The 19,262-nt window shown below is 38.2% G+C and overlaps 1 protein-coding gene across 1 annotated transcript in view; it reads left to right on the top strand.

Annotated features, from left to right (window-relative positions):
* Positions 1-17,385, top strand: part of LOC123234212 (AP-3 complex subunit sigma-2) — a 36,567-nt gene extending 19,182 nt beyond the window's left edge. Inside the window, exons 5-6 of the mRNA XM_044660144.1 lie at positions 5,872-5,979; positions 15,879-17,385. Of these exons, the coding sequence (XP_044516079.1) occupies positions 5,872-5,979; positions 15,879-16,007 (237 nt within the window). The 3' untranslated portion in view covers positions 16,008-17,385. The remainder of the gene's footprint in view (positions 1-5,871; positions 5,980-15,878) is intronic.
* The last annotated feature ends 1,877 nt before the right edge of the window (positions 17,386-19,262 follow it).

Below are 19,262 nucleotides of genomic sequence, written 5' to 3'. Positions count from 1 at the left end.
AGTCTATTCCACTGATCCTGTTTTGTAGTTGTTTTCATATAATTGCTGTGTTTATTTTGGTAGATAGATTCCTAAGTATTTTATATTGTCTAGGGGATTTTAAATGGTGTTTCTCTTTCTACTTCTTGCTGCTCTAATGTGTTGGAAATGTATAGAAATGCTGATGATTTATGTGCATTTATTTTGTATCCTGCAACTTTGCTAAAGTTGTTAATTATTTCTACAAGCTTCTTAGTTGATTCTCTAGGATTTTTTAAGTAGACCATCATATCATCTGCAAAAAGTGATAGCTTAGTCTCCTCCTTGCCTATTTTGATACCTTCAATTTCTTTTTCTTCTCTAATTGCAACTGCTAGTGTTTCTAGTACTATGTTGAATAATAGAGGTGATAATGGGCATCCTTGTTTTACTCCTGATCTTATTGGGAAGGCTTCTAATTTATCCCCATTGCATATGATGTTTGTTGATGGTTTTAGGTATATACTGTTTATTATTTTTAGGAAAGGTCCTTCTATTCTCCCTTGCTTTTTGCCTTTAGTTTCATAGTCAGTTTGTTGAGTTGGTTCAGCTATTCCTGTCATTGAGCCTGGGACAGGGGTTAAGGATAGGGGAGCAGAAACTCTTCAGAGGTCTGGGTTTAACTTCATTTGGGATCCTGTTTATTGCTTTTCTTTTGCTCTAGGTATTACTTAGGACCTCACCTTGATTCTAGGGGTGAGAAAAAAAAGCCAAGTCTACATATGGTGAGCCACCTGATATCTTTTTGTACCAGTTGATGCTGACACCTTTCCATCTTCTCCCTTAGATCTAGAGCTGAGTCTATATTCCTATAGTTGCTTTTCCCTCTGATTAGTTTTAATAATAATTTAACAATAATACAGTATATATAGCATATATAATATGTATGTACTATATATATAATAGAGACCATGTCTGGTTTTAGGCAACAATATTTTTTTCTAAGGGACCAGTGTAAAAGGCATTATATTACCATCTCAAAAGTGTTAAGGTAATAGGATAACTGGTGGGCTAAGAGCTTTAGGCATTTTGACACCTCACATTCTAGTTTTTTTAATTGAATTTTTTTCAATTACATGTAGAAACAATTTTGGTAATTGTTTTCTAACATTTTGTTAAACACATTCTTCGTTGAATTAGTAAATGGTCTGATATAGTGCTTTCATGAAATACATATTTCTGTATTCCCCATATCATGACTGAAGACATATCACATAAATAATAAAAATAACTCATGATTTCAGAAAGAACTAAAAGACCTACGTAAACTGATGATACAAAGCAGAACCAGAAGAACACTGTATATAGAAACAGCAATATTGTACAATGACCAATTGCAAAAGACTTAGCTACTCTTAGCAGTACAGTGATCCAGGACAATTCTGAAGGACTTTTTTTTTTTAATTTTTTTTTTTAAACCTTTAACTTAATAAGTGTATTGACTTATAGGTGGAAGAGTGGTAAGGGTAGGCAATGGGGGTCAAGTGACTTGCCCAGGGTCACACAGCTGGGAAGTGTCTGAGGCTGGATTTGAACCTAGGACCTCCCATCTCTAGACCTGGCTCTCAATCCACTGAGCTACCCAGCTGCCCCTCTGAAGGACTTTTGAGAAAGATTACAATCCACCTGCAGAGAAAGAACTTTGGAAGCTGGGATGCAGATCAAAGCATACTGTTTTTCACTTTAATTTATTTGTGTTTTTATTTTGGGGTTTTGATTTTATATAATTATTCTCTTGCAACAATGAACAATATAGAAATATGTTTTGGGGGGCAGCTGGGTAGTTCAATGGATTGAGAGCAAGGCCTAAAGACAGAAGATCCTAGGTTCAAATCTGGCCTCAGACACTACCTAGCTCTATGACGTTGGGCAAGCCACTTAACCCCCATTGCCTAACCCTTACCACTCTTCTGCCTTAGAACCAATACGTAGTATTGGTAAGGATTTTTTAAAAATTTAAAAAAATTTTTAAAAGAAATGTTTTACACAATAATACATGTGTAGCCCAGATCAAATTGCTTATGATCTCCAGGACAGGAGAGGGAGATAATTTGGATCATATAACTTTGGAAAACTTATGTGGAAAATTATCATTACATGTAACTGGGAAAAAAATATCTTTAAAAAACTCATGGAGGGGGCAGCTTAGTGGATTGAGAGTCAGGCCTAGAGATGGGAGGTCCTAGGTTCAAATCTGGCCTCAGACACTTCTCAGCTGTGTGACCCTGGGCAAGTCACTTGACCCCCATTGCCTACCCTTACCACTCTTCTGCCTTGGAGCCAATACACAGTATTGACTCTATTGACTCCAAGACGGAAGGTAAGGGTTTAAAAAAAAAAAACATGGAGGAAATAAAATGAAGGATGGTGTGCTTTGATCATCAATCAGATTCCAATAGTTCCTTCTCTGGTTGTAGATAGTGTTTTTTTGTTAGTTTGTTTTTCTGTCATGAGTCCTTTGGGGTTATCTTGAAACCTTGTTTTACTGATAATAATTTGGTCCTTTATAAGATCAATTGTATAATATTTCTGCTATTGTATACACTATTCTCTTGGTTCTGTTCATTTCACTTTGCATGAATTCATATAAGACTTTTCAGGTTTTTCTGAACTCATCCTGTTCATCGTTTCCATTACATTATAACGTTATTTCCTTTATAACCATATTCCACAGCTTGATAAGCTATTCCTCAGTTGGTGGATACCCCCTCAGCTTCCAATTCTTTGCCACTACAAAAAGAGCTGCTAGAAACATTTTCGTACAAGTAAATCCTTTCCCCCTATTTCTGATCTCTTTGGTAACACACCCAATAGTTGTATTACTGGGTATGCATAGTTTTATGGTCCTTTGGGCACAGTTTAGATTTGCTTTCCAGAATGGTTGTATCAGTTCACAATTCTCCCAAAAGACACCCCAAATTCTAAAAGAACATCCTATGAATATTATAAAACTGATGGGAAGGTTTTAGTGTTACTGTACCTAAGACTTATTTTTTCTGTTACAGTGATGACTAAAAGTAAAAAAAATCAGTGGTCAAACCAGGATACAAAATCTTTTAAATCTGTGGCCTTCCCATGAAGCTCTGCTGCTGTGGGAAACTTTGAAATGGTAACTCAATTGAAAGAAAATGACAGTGGTACAAGCAGACAGAGTAGTTGGTCTCTTGTCACATTTGACTGCTTTTAGAGAAGAGAGGTTTTCTTGTCATTTTCCTGAGGGAGTTAGTCAAACAGAAGGTACCATGACCTTTCAGAGAAAATTGAAGGCCTTGCTATTGCTGAGGAACAGAATAGAAGGTATGGGGAAGAGAGGAGAGAGTCTGAAAAGATGATGAAGCATTTAACTTTGTAGTAAACTTTTCAACTTTATGTTGACAGTCCATGCTGCTGATGGCATTGGCAAAGTGTTCTAGTAAGAATGACCAGTAGAAAAATTCAACTGGGTTGGGGTTGTTGTTTGGACCAGTAGAGACCAACCTTTGCTCGATAACATTTGACCTAGCCATGTTGGAGAGTGTGATTATGCACACAGGTTCTTTCCTCTCATTTCCTGCTAGTATCACACCTGTAGTTGTAGGCTTAGTCATCCACGGTATTTTCTTTTTTACTATTTTACTATTATAATTATGAGATAATTAATTCATGGAAGTTGGCAGAATAATTTGTCCATTTAGCTCTGAATCTTTCTGGCTAAGATCACTCTTAGACTGAGTTACCATTGGTTTTGCAGAGAGCTAACAAACCAATAGTACTTTTGTCTAAACTCTGAAGAAAAACTCAGATCTCAGATCTCAGATCTCAGATCTCGTATCTAATCTTCCTTTCCCTTTGTTGGCTTTTCTATTGAGATCTGTCTGCCTGATTGGATTTCTTTTCCACTGAAATTTTAATCTGGATTTCTAGTTCCTTTCTGAAAATCAGTACCTCAAAGGTGGTCTGTTTTCTAATTTCCGTTTTTGTGATGTGATTTTCCAGTTCAAGGACAGTCACTGATTCTATGACATCCTCTTTTCCCTGTATTCATACTTAATGAAGTTCCTCCTGCTGTTTTTCTGCTGTTCTCCCCAACAACTGTCTCTTTCATCCCTTGGCCAAGTTTCTCAGCTTCTTCTTTTGAAATCCTATATATTTTTCAAGATCAAACTCATATGCCACCTCTTCCACAAAATCTTCCCTCCCTAAATGCTTTATCACAAACTGATTTCTCCCTCCTCTGAACTTTTCCACCATTGTTATGGTAATTGTCTTGCATAGTCTAAATCAGATCAACAGATTAGCAATAGCAACTATCACCAGGACTAAATGACATATCCCTGAAAGTTTTTAAAAATTCCAAGGATGAAAAAGGATTAAAGTGTGGAACTATTGGCCCAAATATACAAACTCTTGTTACAAATAGACATGTGCCAGTAAGACTGGCAAATTGATTATTCATAGGAGATTACAAGGAAGACCTTTGGAACTATAGTCCAGTGAGTTTTATGATCAGGTAGGCTTGTAGAACATACAGTAATGGGTAGAATCTTTGAAAACACAGTTCTTTAGGGGAAAGGCAACATGGTTTCCATAATGGGAAATTATAGTTGAACAATGTATTTTATTTTTGGAAAAGGTTTGTAAACGTGGGCAATGAAGGTGGATCTGAAACCAAGGGATGAAAGAGCAGATAGGAGTGGATAAAGGTCAATGAGGATGATGAAGACCAAAAAAAAAAAAAAGGCTTTTGGATTTGGGGATTAGGAGGCCATTTTGATCATGGAGAGGGCATTTTGAGTAGAGTGATAAAGACAAAGGCCTGTTGGCAAGAGATTGATGGAGAATGTAGGTAGTGAGGAAGTACAAGTATCAATTATAGACATCTTTTTAAAAACTCTTCATTGGTAGGAGACACCATAAGCATCATCTAGTCTAATAGCTTTACTTTATAGATAAGGAAACTGAGTTTGCAAATCACTATTTTTTGGCTTACATTTTGGCCATCTTTTCCATTCTTTGATAGTTCCTCTTTTGGGATATCTTAAACTGATCCATAAATGCTTTTCCATTTGCAAAGCCTTTAGTATGACTTTCTTCTCAGCATTTGATCAGGAACAGCTGCTCTTGACATTTGAATAGTATTTTACAATTTTCAAAACACTTTCACATATTGTCCTCAGAACATACTTTTAAAATATGTTGCTTAATTTTACTGAACTGTTTTTCCCCTTTTTTTTAAAAAATAATAAATGGCTCTCTAGAGGTATATAGGAAGGTATACCTTGGGTAATATAGGTAATGTAAGAATAAAGGCTATCAATAAATAGTTATTTGGGAAAAAAAGAAAATTAATTTGGGAAGTGTCATTTTTTTCATCCTTGCCATGAGTTTTGTCAGGAGTGGTGTGTAGAGGTACAGATATAATTTTATTTTGCCTGAATCACTTGCTTTTAGTAGGTAGTCTAGGAGATCTTTTATTCACAACTAGTATAGTTAACTTCTCAGCCATGGTTAGCCTGACTCTTTGTCTTATTAGGTGAAAAGAAGAATGTGGTTTTGTTCTGTTTCCAGACTTAATGGCAAATCCATTGAAACTGGGTCTTGTATGCCTCTACTAGATGTAGTTTAAAAAGAGGTTAGTCGTGATTTGCTTGAAACCTGGTAGAAAATAATTCTATCCTCAGTTGAGAAATGTGTGATCTGAGAATTAGGAGTTAGATTTAGAGTCCTTAACTGTTGACTGTAGCTCTATTCAGTATCTCTTTCTCTTTTTACTCTCAGACTGCAGAAAAGACTTTTTAAAACATTTTTTTTTATTTTTGAAAGTGCCCAACTCAGACCCAGGAGCTCTAATTCTTATCTTTGACTTCCCTTTAGGTTCATTACATCCTGCAGGAGGTGGTGATGGGTGGTATGGTGCTAGAAACGAACATGAATGAAATTGTGGCCCAGATTGAAGCTCAAAACAAATTGGAGAAATCAGAGGTGAGTAAGCCCCTGAGTTTCCATTCAGGGTGGGGGGCGGGGAGCAGGGGGCAATTCTTAGAGAACAACCACGAACAGAGGGGAATCTATAGATTTATTACTTCACTTTGCCTTCCTATAGCCTTCCTTTTCTTCTTTGATGGACCTGGGGGGTTGGGGGTGGGATGGGGCTGGGAATGATAGGAAAAGCACCAGCCCAGGAGGGAGAAGCCCTAGATTAGGGTATTGGCTTTTTCTGAATCAGAAAACCTCAGAGTTGGAAAAGACCTCAGAGTCAGTTCAACTTATACTTACAAAATTCCTTATACATCATAACACTAATGATGATCTCCAGTGTCTGCTTGAACTGTGGGCAGAAATGGGGTATGGTAGAAAACCCACTCTATCAGGGATGGCTCAAATTGTTCACTTTTTTTTTTTCCTTTGTCAAATCTATCTTGCTGCAGCTTCCATTCTTCACTCTTAGTTCTGTGCCCTGCCTGAAGTACAGATTCTTCTCCATGATAGCCCTTCATAAGCTTGAATATAATCATCAAGTGTTCTCTTCCTTGCTCTTGTAGGTTCTGGTGTGGAGTCCTCTCAACTTTCTTCTTAAGATGTGGCACACCAAACTAAATATAGCACTCTCAGGGTAGTTTAACAGATTCTAGTGGGACTGTTGTCTTCTCTTTTCTCTACTATCTCTCTCTTTTTTTTTCCCCCAAAAACCCTTACCTTCTGTCTTGGAAGGCTAGAGTAGTAAGGGCTAGGGAGTGGAAGTTAAGTGATTTGCCCAGGGTCACACAGCTAGAAGTGTTTGAGACCAGATTTGAACTCAGGATCTCCCATCTCTAGACCTGGCTCTCAATCCACTGGGCGCCTCAGCTGCCCCCCACTGTCCTTCTCTTAAAGCAACCTAAGAGTGTATTAGTTTTGTGTTGCTACTGAACTTGTTGTTCAACAAAGCCCTCAGATCTTTTTCATAGGAATTGTTTAGTCACAGTTTTCATATCCTAGACTGGGGAAGTTGGCTTTTTGAACCAAATTTAGGTTGGGTTACTTATTCATTTATTTATTTGTTTATTCATTCATTCATTCATTCATTCATTCATTCATTCATTTCTCTCCTATTCAAGCATTTTAAAAATGTAAACTATTTTTATAATCATAAAAACAATTCACACTTACATAGCACTTTAAAAATGCTTTGTATGCAGTATCTCACTTTATCCTCACAACTCTATGAGGGAGGTACTATTATTATCCCCATTTTACAGATGAGGACTCTCAGACTTAGGTTGTGACTGACCTAGGCTCATATACATAGTATGTGGTTGGTTGTTAATTCAAACCCCAGAATTTTCTAATTCAGAATCTAAAATGCTATCCATTATACTACATTGTTTCTCCATGATATTTTAAGTCTTCATTCTTAATTAAAATCTTTTTGCCTTCTGATTGTTATCCAGGATGTTAAACATTCTTCCCAGTTTTATGTATCTGTAATTTTGATAAGTATATTATTTATACCTTCATTCATGGAATTATACATTATCATAGCTGGGAGAGACTTCAAATGCCACAGTTCAATTCATACCTGAACAAGAATCTCCTCTATCTCATCATCACATCCCCAAAATCTTGCTTCTTTTTATGTAACTTTTTATAGTTCTCTCTCTTCTTCCTTTGGTATTAGTTAGGACAAAGGGGATTATTGGAAGGAAAACAGTCACTTCTCCAAGAATCCTCAGTACTTTTCCTTTTTGAGGGAATCTAAACCAACTCTAAGGAGAAAAGTTATCTTGACTGTGTCCAAGGGTGAGTCCTTTGTTCTTTGCATTTTTTTTTAATCAGGTAAAATTTATTCAGTGTTTTTAGCTTCAGTACTTACATGGGCATTTACCCCATAAAAGCAAGATACCCTTTTTAGTAAAGAACTAGCTACAAGCCAATTTTTGATATTCTCAGGAGAGATACTTGGTGGAAGCACAGGTCAAATAGAAATTTTAGTGAAAGGTCCCAAATTTGAAAATGATCCTTTTAAACCCAGAACTTTACTTCTGGGCTATGGAATATATGTGTGTGTGTGTGTGTGTGTGTGTGTGTGTGTGTGTGTGTGTGTGTGTGTGTGTGTGTGTGTGATATATAAAATCAAATGAACTATTCAAGTCAGTAACAAAATATTTTACAGGAGAGCCATGGACAGATTTCTGTGGCATCCTACCAGAGACCTCCCTTGATTTTGGCACCACATCATTCACAGCTATTCTTTGAACCCAGTTATTCAGCTACTGACAAATCCATTGAACTGACATCTAGCCTACATCTTCCTGTCTTGTTCAAAAAGATAGAATGAAAGATTATCAAATAATTTGGCTAAAATTATTTCCCTAATGAACTTGCAATACCTTATAAAAAGAGGAAATGGAATTAGTTTTGCTTGACTGTTCTTTGTTGACTCTTAACAGTCATCCCTTTCCTATCTACTTTCCCTTTAATATGTCATTATGTTGTCAATTTGATTTTGTCAGTTTGGGTACTATTTGTACTATTTGGGAACTAGGTGCAGATTGTAACATCTCTGTCAAACGAATAGACCATCGTCAAGAGTCTCTGGGGCTGAAAAATGAATCCTCTTATGCAGTCAAATTGTTTATTTGCCTCTCTAAACCTAGCAAGACTGATTCTTGGAAGTAATTTACATATAGTCCATCATTGGGACTATAATCTAAGTCTTTCCAGCTTGGTAGTTCTGGCTAGAGCTTGTGCCTTGTTGGCAAAACCCTCCAGAACCCAGCTTACTTCTACACCATAAGGTATCGAAGTAAGTCCTTAATTCCAAGTTATAAAATCTTGCCAGGAATTAAAATCAAGGTCACTGGCCAACAATTGGAAGCACTGCCTTTCTCTCTTCTTTGAAAAGCATAATAGTTACTCATCTCAGTCTTGTTGTAACTCTTTTGCTCTCCATGATTTATCAGAAGTCACCAAAAACATTTTAGCAGTCACACCCTCCATTTCTTTTTTCTTTCTTTCTTTTCTTTTTCTTAAACCCTTACCTTCTGTCTTGGAGTCAATACTGTATATTGGTTCCAAGGCAGAAGAGCGGTAAGGGTAGGCAATGGGGGGTCAAGTGACTTGCCCAGGGTCACACAGCTGGGAAGTGTCTGAGGTCAGATTTGAACCTAGGACCTCCCATATCTAGGCCTGGCTCTCAATCCACTGAGCTACCCAGCTGCCCACCTCCATTTCTTTTTAATACTGGTGTGTGATTTATCGAAACTTGGTGAGGGAGCAGAGAGGTATAAGGGTAAGAACTGTGACCCTGAGTCAGAGATCCTGGATTCCATATTTTTTTGTAATGCTTATATGATATTAGGCAAATCCCTTGACCTCTGAGGCCCCTTTCAGCTTTAGATAGACTTATTGGTTGATAGAGGTGTATTGTGTACTTATAGTGCTATATTTCAGGCATTGTGCTAAGTGCAGGGGATACAAATAAAAATCTACATTCTATTTTGGGAAAACAAACACAAAAAAGGGCCTCAGAAAGTGCGGGGGCAGGCTAGGGGGAGGTCAGGGTGAAATGGCATAGGGAGGTAAGGTCAAATCTGACATTTCTCCAAGGTAGCAAGATGGCAGGTAAGGAGCCTAGAAAGAAAATATAGGCAGGAGGTCTAGATCTTTGAGTCATTTTTATGGCTTTACTTACTGAAAGCAACTAAGATTGCATTCTTACTCTCTCCATGCTTTTCTTGGGTGAGAAGGTAAATCCCAATTAACCATTTTTGAATTCTTCTTCCTGATTTGAAAATAATTTTTCTTAGTAGAGAAAAATAGAAGCAAAAATTAGATTTGAATAGTTATTCCATCTCTGTGGAAGCTATTATCATTATTTCCCCCATTTTTCCAGTAGTCATCTTTCTCCTTTAATCTTCTTGCCTCTTAACATAGCTTAAAAAAAAGCTTTGTTTATAATCATTAATATTTTTCTCCATCAGATTTTAAATTATATTATAAAGTGGTAATAATCATCAAAACAATTTGATACTGGTTAAAATATGGTATGGTGAATCAGTAGAACAGATTAGGTACACATCAAACAGAAGGGAATAACCATAGTCATCTAGTCTATTTTTTTTTAACCCATACCTTCCATATAAGAATCAATACATAGTATTGATTCCTAGAAGAATAGTAAGAGTATGATAATAGAGGTTAAATGACTTGCCCAGTGTGATGGGTAAAAAGGGGTTTTGAGTGGTAAATATTAAAAGGTTTGGTCGCCAGGGGATTGAACAATTATTAATCCCCAATTAAAGAATAACCTCAAGTTAAAATACCTTTTATGGAAAATTTATTTACAAATGAGAAGAGGAAAAAGAAATAAAGAAATAAAAGAGAAGATAAGATAGGATAAGTAATCTAACACAGTAGGTAATTTGCTCTGATCCCCTAGTTTAATCCAGGTAGATCTAATTAACCCTCAGTGAGGGAAATCTGGCCTTGATCCCAGAGCCAGAAACTCAGAGGGCCAAAGGGCCCCGAGGCGAATGAAGCAAAAGCTTCAGTCACAGAGTCTCTTTGAAAGGGAAGTTCCTTAAGAGAGGTTCAGAAAGATTCAGTCTTTACATTCACCACGTGGAATTCCAAAGATTTAAGAACAGTCTCACCAGCTTCAGAGCTCCTTCAAGTCCCGATCACCAACCAGAAGAGCTCCTTCAGGTCCGGTTCACAAAACAGAAGCCTGGGCCCAGCTGACTGAGGTCTCTTTTTAAAGGGTCCTCTTTTCATCAATTCCTGTGGCCTCTTCTTAGTTTATGTGCCCAATCACAACAGACGCTTTTCTTAGGACTGCCCCAGAAGCAGTAAATAAATTCTGATTTGTTACTCATTCTAGGACACGTGGGGTACAGACTACCCAACTTGTGAGTTAAATGGAGATGTTTTCACCTTTGGTGATTAAATCCAAAGGTGGGCAGGGTAGTTTTAATCACCAGGGTCACCTGGCTGGAATGATCTTAGCTGGAAATCCAGATTTGAACACAGAACCTCTCATTTCTAAGCCTGGCTATCAGTCCACTGAGCCACCTACCTGCCCCTTAACCATCTAGTCTTTGATAAATCCAAAGACCCGAGCTTTTGGGGCAAGAACTCGCCATTTAACAAAAACTGCTGGGAAAATTGGAAAACATTCTAGTAGAAACTAGGCATAGACCAGCATTTCACATCATATACCAAGATAAAGTCAAAATGGATACATGATTTAGATATAAAGAATGATTTCATAAAGAAATTAAGAGAGCACAGAAAATTTTACCTGTCATATCTATGGATAAAGGAAGAGTTTATGACCAAACAAAAGATAGAGAAGATCATAGGAAATAAAGTGGATAATTTTGATAACATGAAATTTAAAATTTTTTTCATAAACAAAACCCATGTAGGCAATATCAGAAGGAAAGCTAGAACCCTGGGAAAAAAATTTTACAGAAATTTTATCTAATAAAGATCTCATTCCTAAAACATATTTGGTACTGAACCAAACTTATAAAAAATAAGAGCCATTCTCCAATTAACAAATGGCCAAAGGATATGAACAGGCTGTGTTCAGAAGAAATCAAAGCTATCAATAGCATATGAAAAAATGCTCTAAGTCATTAGTAATTAGAGAAATACAAATTAAAATACCCCACACTTATCAGATTGGCTAACATGGGAGAAAAGGAAAATGACATATTAGAGGAGGAGATATGGAAAAAGAGGGATGCTAATACACTGTTGGTGGAGTATTGAACTGTTCCAACCATTCTAGAGAACAATATGGAACTATGTCCAAAGCATTATAAAACTTTGCATACCCTTTGACCCAACAATGCCATTACTAGAATTATATCCCAAAGAAATCCAAGGAAAAGGAAAAGCACTTATAGATTCAAAAATAGAGCAGCTCTTTTTGTGGTAACAAAGAATTGGAAACTAACCAGATACCCTCAATTAGAGAAAGGCTGAGTAAGTTATAATATGTGATTGTGATGGAATACTGTTGTGCTATAAAAAATGATGGGCAAGAGAGTTTCATTAAAACCTGGGAAGACTTCTGTGAACTGTTGCAAAGTGAAGTGAGCAAAACCAGGAGAGCATTGTGTATGGTAACAGCAAAAGTGTAAATATGATCAAGGGTGAAAGACCTAGCTACTCTGATCCATGACAGAACTCATGATGATTTTATCCCCCTCCAGGGAGAGAACCAAGGAACTTTGAGCGCTGATTGAAGCGTATTTTTTTTTTACTTTATTTTTCTTACCTTCCTCCACTCCCCCAACATGGCTAATATGGAGTGTTTTTATATAACTTCATATATTAATGGCTATCCTATTTATTGTTTGCCTTTCCAATAGGTGGGAGAGGGAGAGAATTTGGAACTCCAAATAAGAAAATGAATGCTTTATAAATAAATTTGGGATAAAGGGGAGCAGCCTTTCATGGCCCACTGGGGTTCTTGCTTGGTCTACCTACCTAGATTTCGCTTCCCTCCCACTCCAGTGAGGCAGACCTTCATGTACTTATGCCCCAAGATATTCTGGTCTGGAAAACTGCTTCACTGCTCCAAAATTTGAGGTGAAGAAGCTAAGAAGCAGAGGGATGAAAAAAGACTTAGCCAAGATCACTGGAATTACATTCTCATTAAGGCATGACAGAAATTTATCAGCAGCTTTGCTTTTGGCACAGGGTTCCAGCACATATGTGGGTATTTCAAGTCCCCCATTACTGCTATATCATGTCTCCATGCCTGATTTGTGATCTGTTTCTCAAACTCCTTGTCTATTTTCTTCTCTCTGGGTAGCCCTAGCCCCTTAGAGCTCCTTCTCTTCTCTTGAAGAATCATTCTTGGGGAAGTTAGCACAGTAGATAGATAGCCAGGCCTGGGATCAAGAGGACCTGGATTCAAATGTGGCCTTTTACACGTTCTAGCTATGTGATCATGGGCAAGTCACTTAACTCCATTTGCCTAGTCCTTACCACTCTTCTGTCTTAGAAATGATACTAAGACATAAGGTAAGGGTTTTAAAAAATCATTCTTTCTATTATTATTTCCTTCTCTAATTCCTGGATTTCCTCAGGTGAAGATTAATATATAATTTCTATTCTTACTTTTCACCTCTTTTATGTATTCTCTTCCTTTTGAATAAGGTATATATCATTGGATATCATCATCAGATTATGGTTGTTAGTCTCATTCCACTATGTCTCAGGGATTCCCATCCCTGAAAGATTCCTTCTTACATTAAGATGGCTAGTTAATTTTGGTTATTAGCCATACTTTGTACATGTTTATGTTGATATCTGGAGTAATTTCCTAGCTTTGTGACAAATATTTATTTCTGAAGTCACTTAGCCTCCCTGAGCCTCTTCCTAGTTTGTAAATTGGATAAATTTATGTTGTCTTTCTCATAGAGTTTTTATGAGGCTTTATGGAGTGTAATGTATACAAAATACTCTGTAATCATAAGGCAATATGTAAAAATGAATAGTAGTTATTTCAGTAATGTGATTTATTTTTTATTGTTCAATCGTTCATACATGTCTGTATGTCTGTCTCTTCATGGCCTGTGAACCATAGCACACCAGTACTACCCATGGGGTTTTCTTGGCAAAGATACTGGAGTGATTTGCTATTTCCTTTTCCAGACAAACAGGTTAAGTGACTCACCTAAGGTTATAAATCTAGGAAGTATCTCAGACTGGATTTGAACTCAGGTCTTCCTCACTCAAGGTCCAGCATTGTATTGCACTGAGCCATCTAGCTGCCTCTCCAGCTACTTATACCAGTGGCCAAACCTAAAAAGCAAACTGCTGGAAATGAAATTGGAAATGGCAGGGCTTTAAAGCCTTTGCAATATGGGTAGAAAAGCCAATTAGTACATCAGGGAAAGCAGCCAGCCTCTAACTGCCAGTGTTTTGGTCCATCCTTTGGTTACTTGTGGGCGCCTTCCAAGCCACAGGGCTTCTAGAGTGGCCTGGATCAACTTCTTAGATTCTGAGAAGTTTGCAAGTCTTGTACCTTTAATGGAGTATCCACTTAACATTGTAATGGCCCCGTTTCAGGGAGACATATCCTCCCTCTGATGGACAAATGGACAGACAAGCACTTAGTAAGTGATAACTGTGCAAAGCATTGTCCTAAGTGCTGGAGATACAAATGGAAAAGTAAGAGGGTTCTTGTTCCCAAGGAGCCCATATTCTGTTGGGGGAGACAGCACATCAGCTATATGTCCAATGAGATTGCTTCTTAGTGTGCAGTGGCAAGGCAGATGCGAATGCCCTTTTAGTTTTAGTGCCATGTTCAATGATAAAACCATAATTATTTCTGATGTTGAGGCATTTGAGAGAGGTAAGGACTTTGGTAGTAAGAACTCTTCTGAGGTTTTAGAAGCAATAGCTCCTAAAAAGTCAGGAACGTTCACATCTCTGTAGTAAGGCCTGGAAGCAGGGCAGATGGTTTGGAGGACACTTGGACTTATCTGACCTTTGGGGGTAGTTGTTGGTCCTACAGGAATGGTGGGACTTTTTCCAGTGGGATTATACACTTGAGTAATAGTCATGGGGCCAGGTTGGAAGCAGGGTGGCTTGGGGCGGGCTTTTTTTTTTTTTTTTTTTTATTCCTGGGGCTTTTGAACACAGCCCCTGGTTTACTTTTACTGGGAATTTAAGGAAGATGTAGTCAAGGTTGGGGCAGTGGTTTGATCCAGGATGATTCTGCATCCTGGATACTTAGTGACTTCAGCCGCTTTGCTAGATGACATTGAGAATTCAGAATTGCTTCTTCCTCTGTTTCCTATTCCTCGTAAGAAGCTAGATTTGGGTTAATATTTGAAGATAATGTACTAACTTTCCCCATGAATTCTCCCAGGTTCTTGAAGCAATTAAATTGCTCTATTTGGCTGAGTTACAAGAAATTCTTTCTTCCACAAAGCCTGGAAGTTTGTGGCGCAGTTGTGGTTTCTTTTGGAGTATTGGCTAACAAGCTGCTAGAAATAGCAAATGAATCAGGATCTAGTGGTTTCATAGCTGATGGAAAAATAGACTTGCTGGGTGAGGGGAGGCTCTATGTTAATATACAGGAAATGGATAGTTAGAAAAAAAGATCTTGAGGAACATCCCTAAAAACATATCTCCCTGCCTACCTCACCTCCCTCCTCATGCCTATTTAGAAGATGGAGGGTTTGGAGCCCCCAGCTGCCTTCATCTGCTTTTCATTACGAGTCCTGCCAGTTGTACTGCACTTTGGGGCTTTCCAACTTTATGTGCGTGTCATTGGTTCCCACATTATATCCATGTGCAATTCCCAAAAGCCAACTCTTTCCTGTCTCTTGCAATCCACTGGCAAATGACTGAAAATAGAGAAATAACAGTTTCATTTCCCTTCCAAAAAAGGTTGCTCTGTGACTGTTAGTTTTCTATGAAAGTCTAGTTGCTAAGATATCTGACTTAGAATAAAGTATGTGATCTTTCTCCAAATGTAATACTACATCTGCCTGGCCTTAAGGCATGGAGAAACCGTATCAAATAAAGTACAGAATTTAGTTCCCTGCATTGGGCTTTGAGACCATTATGCAAAGAACTGCTTGTTACACTTGAAGAATGAGACGGAGGAAGTCAGAACACAATACCATAGTGCCTTGGGAAGAATTCTGGATCTGAATTAGAAGACTTGGGTTTGAATCCTGGCACTGCCACATAATACTTGTGTAGTTTAGACCAATTTGCTTAAGCCTCTTGGGGCCCGTATTTGTTTAGTATGTAATTTTGACCATAAGCCTTCCTTTGTCATCTGTTGTCTAGCATTAAACAGACACTCAAGAGCCTGTGATGGATGTAGTCATTGTCTCATGTTTGTACTTCTTTTCTCCCACAAGGGTGGCCTTTCAGCAGCCCCAGCCCGCGCTGTGTCTGCAGTGAAAAACATTAATCTACCTGAGATCCCCCGGAACATAAATATTGGGGATATCAACATCAAAGTTCCCAACCTCTCTCAGTTTGTCTGAAGACTGAAGGACCATCAGATGGATCAAGCTGAATGGAATCTCTTTGAAAATCCAAGGCCAGGCTGATTGTGGATCTGAGCAAAATTTGAGTCTTAGCAGCATTAAGACCTAAGTCTTAAGACCATGGTCTCTTTTTGTCTGGGCAGACTCATGGGTGTGGGATTAGGGAAAAGTTTAATGTCATTATATTACAATCTCTGTACACATATCCAACATGAAGTTCTTCCTTGCCTACAGGTACAGCATTCACGTAGGGGATACATTTCCCACTTAAGTAAATCAGCTAGTAGTCTTAGATCTCCCGTCCCATTTTCTTCTGCATGCTGAATCTCCCTGAGGTGTTGGCTGTTTGATAACCAGATAACCAGAGGGTCATTATTCTCGGTGCCACAAGATTCTTGTGATTATTGTATATTTCTGCAAGGTGCCATGAGTAAATCAAAAATTGGCCCTTCAGATTCAGGAAAGCTGGCTTTCCTCTGAAGACTTTCCAGCATCAGAAAATGATAGGTGTGGGGGACTAATTTTCATAGAAGACTGAGTCTTCTGCTGGTTGGACCAAGGTTATTGGAGCCAATAGTGTCTCACTACACCCCTTTGTAGCAACTAACACATTTCTTCCCCCAAGAAAATAATTTCTAATCTGGTGAGAATTCAAGATCTGTTTTCTTTGGGGTTTTATGAACAGTTTATGGTGAGAAATGTGACAGCAGCTTCCATTCACTGCATAACCACAGATTGACAATGGATTTACAACCACCTGCCTTCTCAACAGATGATAAATCCAATAAACTTTCTACCTAAAGAATGGTCCTGGCTGAGGGAATACTTTTGGGACTGGGAGCATTACTTTCATGGCAACTGATGTGAGCTAATAATTGGATTATTTTAGGTTTCTAGTTCTTTTGTGAGATGTCTTCCCTTAGCTTACCTTACTGTTGATCTTTTAGTTCTTAGTTCAGGGTTGAATGTTGCTTCTACCTCTTCTATATCATAAACCAGATAAAAGACTAGGATAGAGTAGGAATAACAGAGCAATGTGTTTGTGGGAGGTTGGGGTGAGGAGTGGAGATGTTCAAGGACTATATCAAGGAGTGTCAGCAGAATTTCATGATATCAGTGAGTTTAAAGAAGCCCTACCTTAGTTCCAGAACAAGGTGTGTCCCTTTCAGGTAAGACTCTGCCATGACTTGCATATCTCTTTTTCTCAAGATAAATTTATAGCTAATTTATGCCTAGTAACATTAAAATTCCTATCCTCCCCACTGCCTTTCTCCAGGACCTGATCAGAAGCCTCAGAGCAGTTATTTGAATAGCACACTGTGTTACCTGTATGGTCAAACTCCCTTAATCATCATAATAAACTTTCTCAATCTAAGTGGAACCTCTGTTTTGTTCAAAACTGTGGGTGCTGTCCTCTTCCCCTCCCAGGGATGGTGTGGGGAACTGAGCTCTCATTTTGTTTCTTAAGCTTCCTGGGAAGATAAGTTTACTTGACTCATAGGACCATGATTAAAGGATATTCTTGTTCAGATTTGCACTGTGTATCTCATGACTCTTGATCTTTTTACCCTACCACATTTTTCCTTTGGAGGTTAAAAAAAAAGGTTACTGATGGCCTTTAAAAAAAACTACTAGGGGGGGCAGCTGGGTAGCTCAGTGGATTGAAAGTCAGGCCTAGAGATGGGAGGTCCTAGGTTCAAATCTGACCTCAGACACTTCTCAGCTGTGTGACCCTGGGCAAGTCACTTGACTCCCATTGCCTACCCTTGCCACTCTTCTGTCTTGGAGCCAATACACAGTATTGACTTCAAGATGGAAGGTAAGGGTAAAAAAAAAAACAAAAAACTACAAGGGTGCAACTAGGTGGCTCAGAGAATAGAGAGCAAGGCTTAAAAGCAGGAGGTCCTAGGTTCAAATTTGGCCTCAAACACTTCCTAGCTGTATGACCCAGGACAAGTCACTTAACCCCCATTGCCTAGCCCTTATTGTTCTTCTGCCCTGAAACCAATATACAGTATTGATTCTAAGACAAAGGGTAAGGGTTTATAAAAAAGAAAATCACTCATTTTGCAATGACTTTCCCCACTCTCTCTTCAGAGCTCTCCTTAGTAATAAATACTTGTGCAAAAGAAATCAACCCATTGGCTATGTCTGAACATTATGTTTCATTCCATTCCTATTGTTTGCCACCTCTTTGCCAGAAGGCTTCCCTGGAGCAAACCTTGATTACAGAACTGAAAATAACCTAGGTTCCCTTAGAGCAGGCTGTCCTGAACCAACTTTAGACTTAGTCTTCCTGGGGCAGAGAACAAATTGAAGTTAACAGCCTTTGATTTGTTGGGTGCTACTAATATGTAGATTTAGAGCTGAAAAGGACTTCAGATGCCATCTGGTTTGGCCCCTAGTTTTTATAGTCGAGGAAATTGAAGGCCTCAAGATTACACAGGTAGTGATTTCAGAAGCTGTATTTCATTGAATTCAGTTCATCTGCCTTAGGGCTAGAAAGTCACTGTGCTTTCCACTGTTCAGTCCTGCAGACATATAGGAATAATGCAAGAAAGCTCAAGTTGGTATTTTTAAATCATCCCTTTTTATCTTTAGAGCATGTAGCAAGTCTGTTGGATATAAAAGACAAGTGACACTTTTGGACACATTTTGTCACAGAGAAAATTTCTTGGTGCCTTATTTGCATGTTTTAAATGCTCAATTTTAAAATTAAGCAGAAATTATATCGAGTGATGTGAATTTTGACACAAATGAAATGGTAATAAATGATGTTTGGTTGAAGGCGGGGGTTGGGGAGGGTTATGTTCAGTCATGCAGTAATGCTCAGGAGTTACAGACTGTTCTCTCATGTGTATACTGGGTGCCATTTGGTAACCATTATCTCTAATCCTCCTTAATCAAGTGTTGTGGACTTTATAAATGCATTACTTACTAAGTAATTTCCAATCTTCCTGAGTTTTGTCCTGCCACCGGATGAAGCTTCAGTACCTTGAAGAGAGTGAGGCTGATGACTGAAGCTCTGCCTCTTAAATCCAACTCACTCACCAAGTCAAGACATCACCCAGTGATCTCATCATCAGTCTTCTTCCAAAAAAAAGGACGAACAATAGCAACTTCCTAAGTGTGAGATTCTCAGTATTCCACAGAAGAATGTCAGCTCTTTGAATCATTTTTGTTAGGTTTATATTAGAGATAAAACTTTTCTCTGTTAGTTAAGAAAGCATGTGAATTCTTTTGGTTGTAGTC

This window comes from Gracilinanus agilis, chromosome 2 (genome assembly GCF_016433145.1).
Source record: "Gracilinanus agilis isolate LMUSP501 chromosome 2, AgileGrace, whole genome shotgun sequence".
NCBI classification, from domain to species: Eukaryota; Metazoa; Chordata; class Mammalia; order Didelphimorphia; family Didelphidae; genus Gracilinanus; species Gracilinanus agilis.
This window is presented reverse-complemented; position numbering and strand designations above follow the sequence as displayed.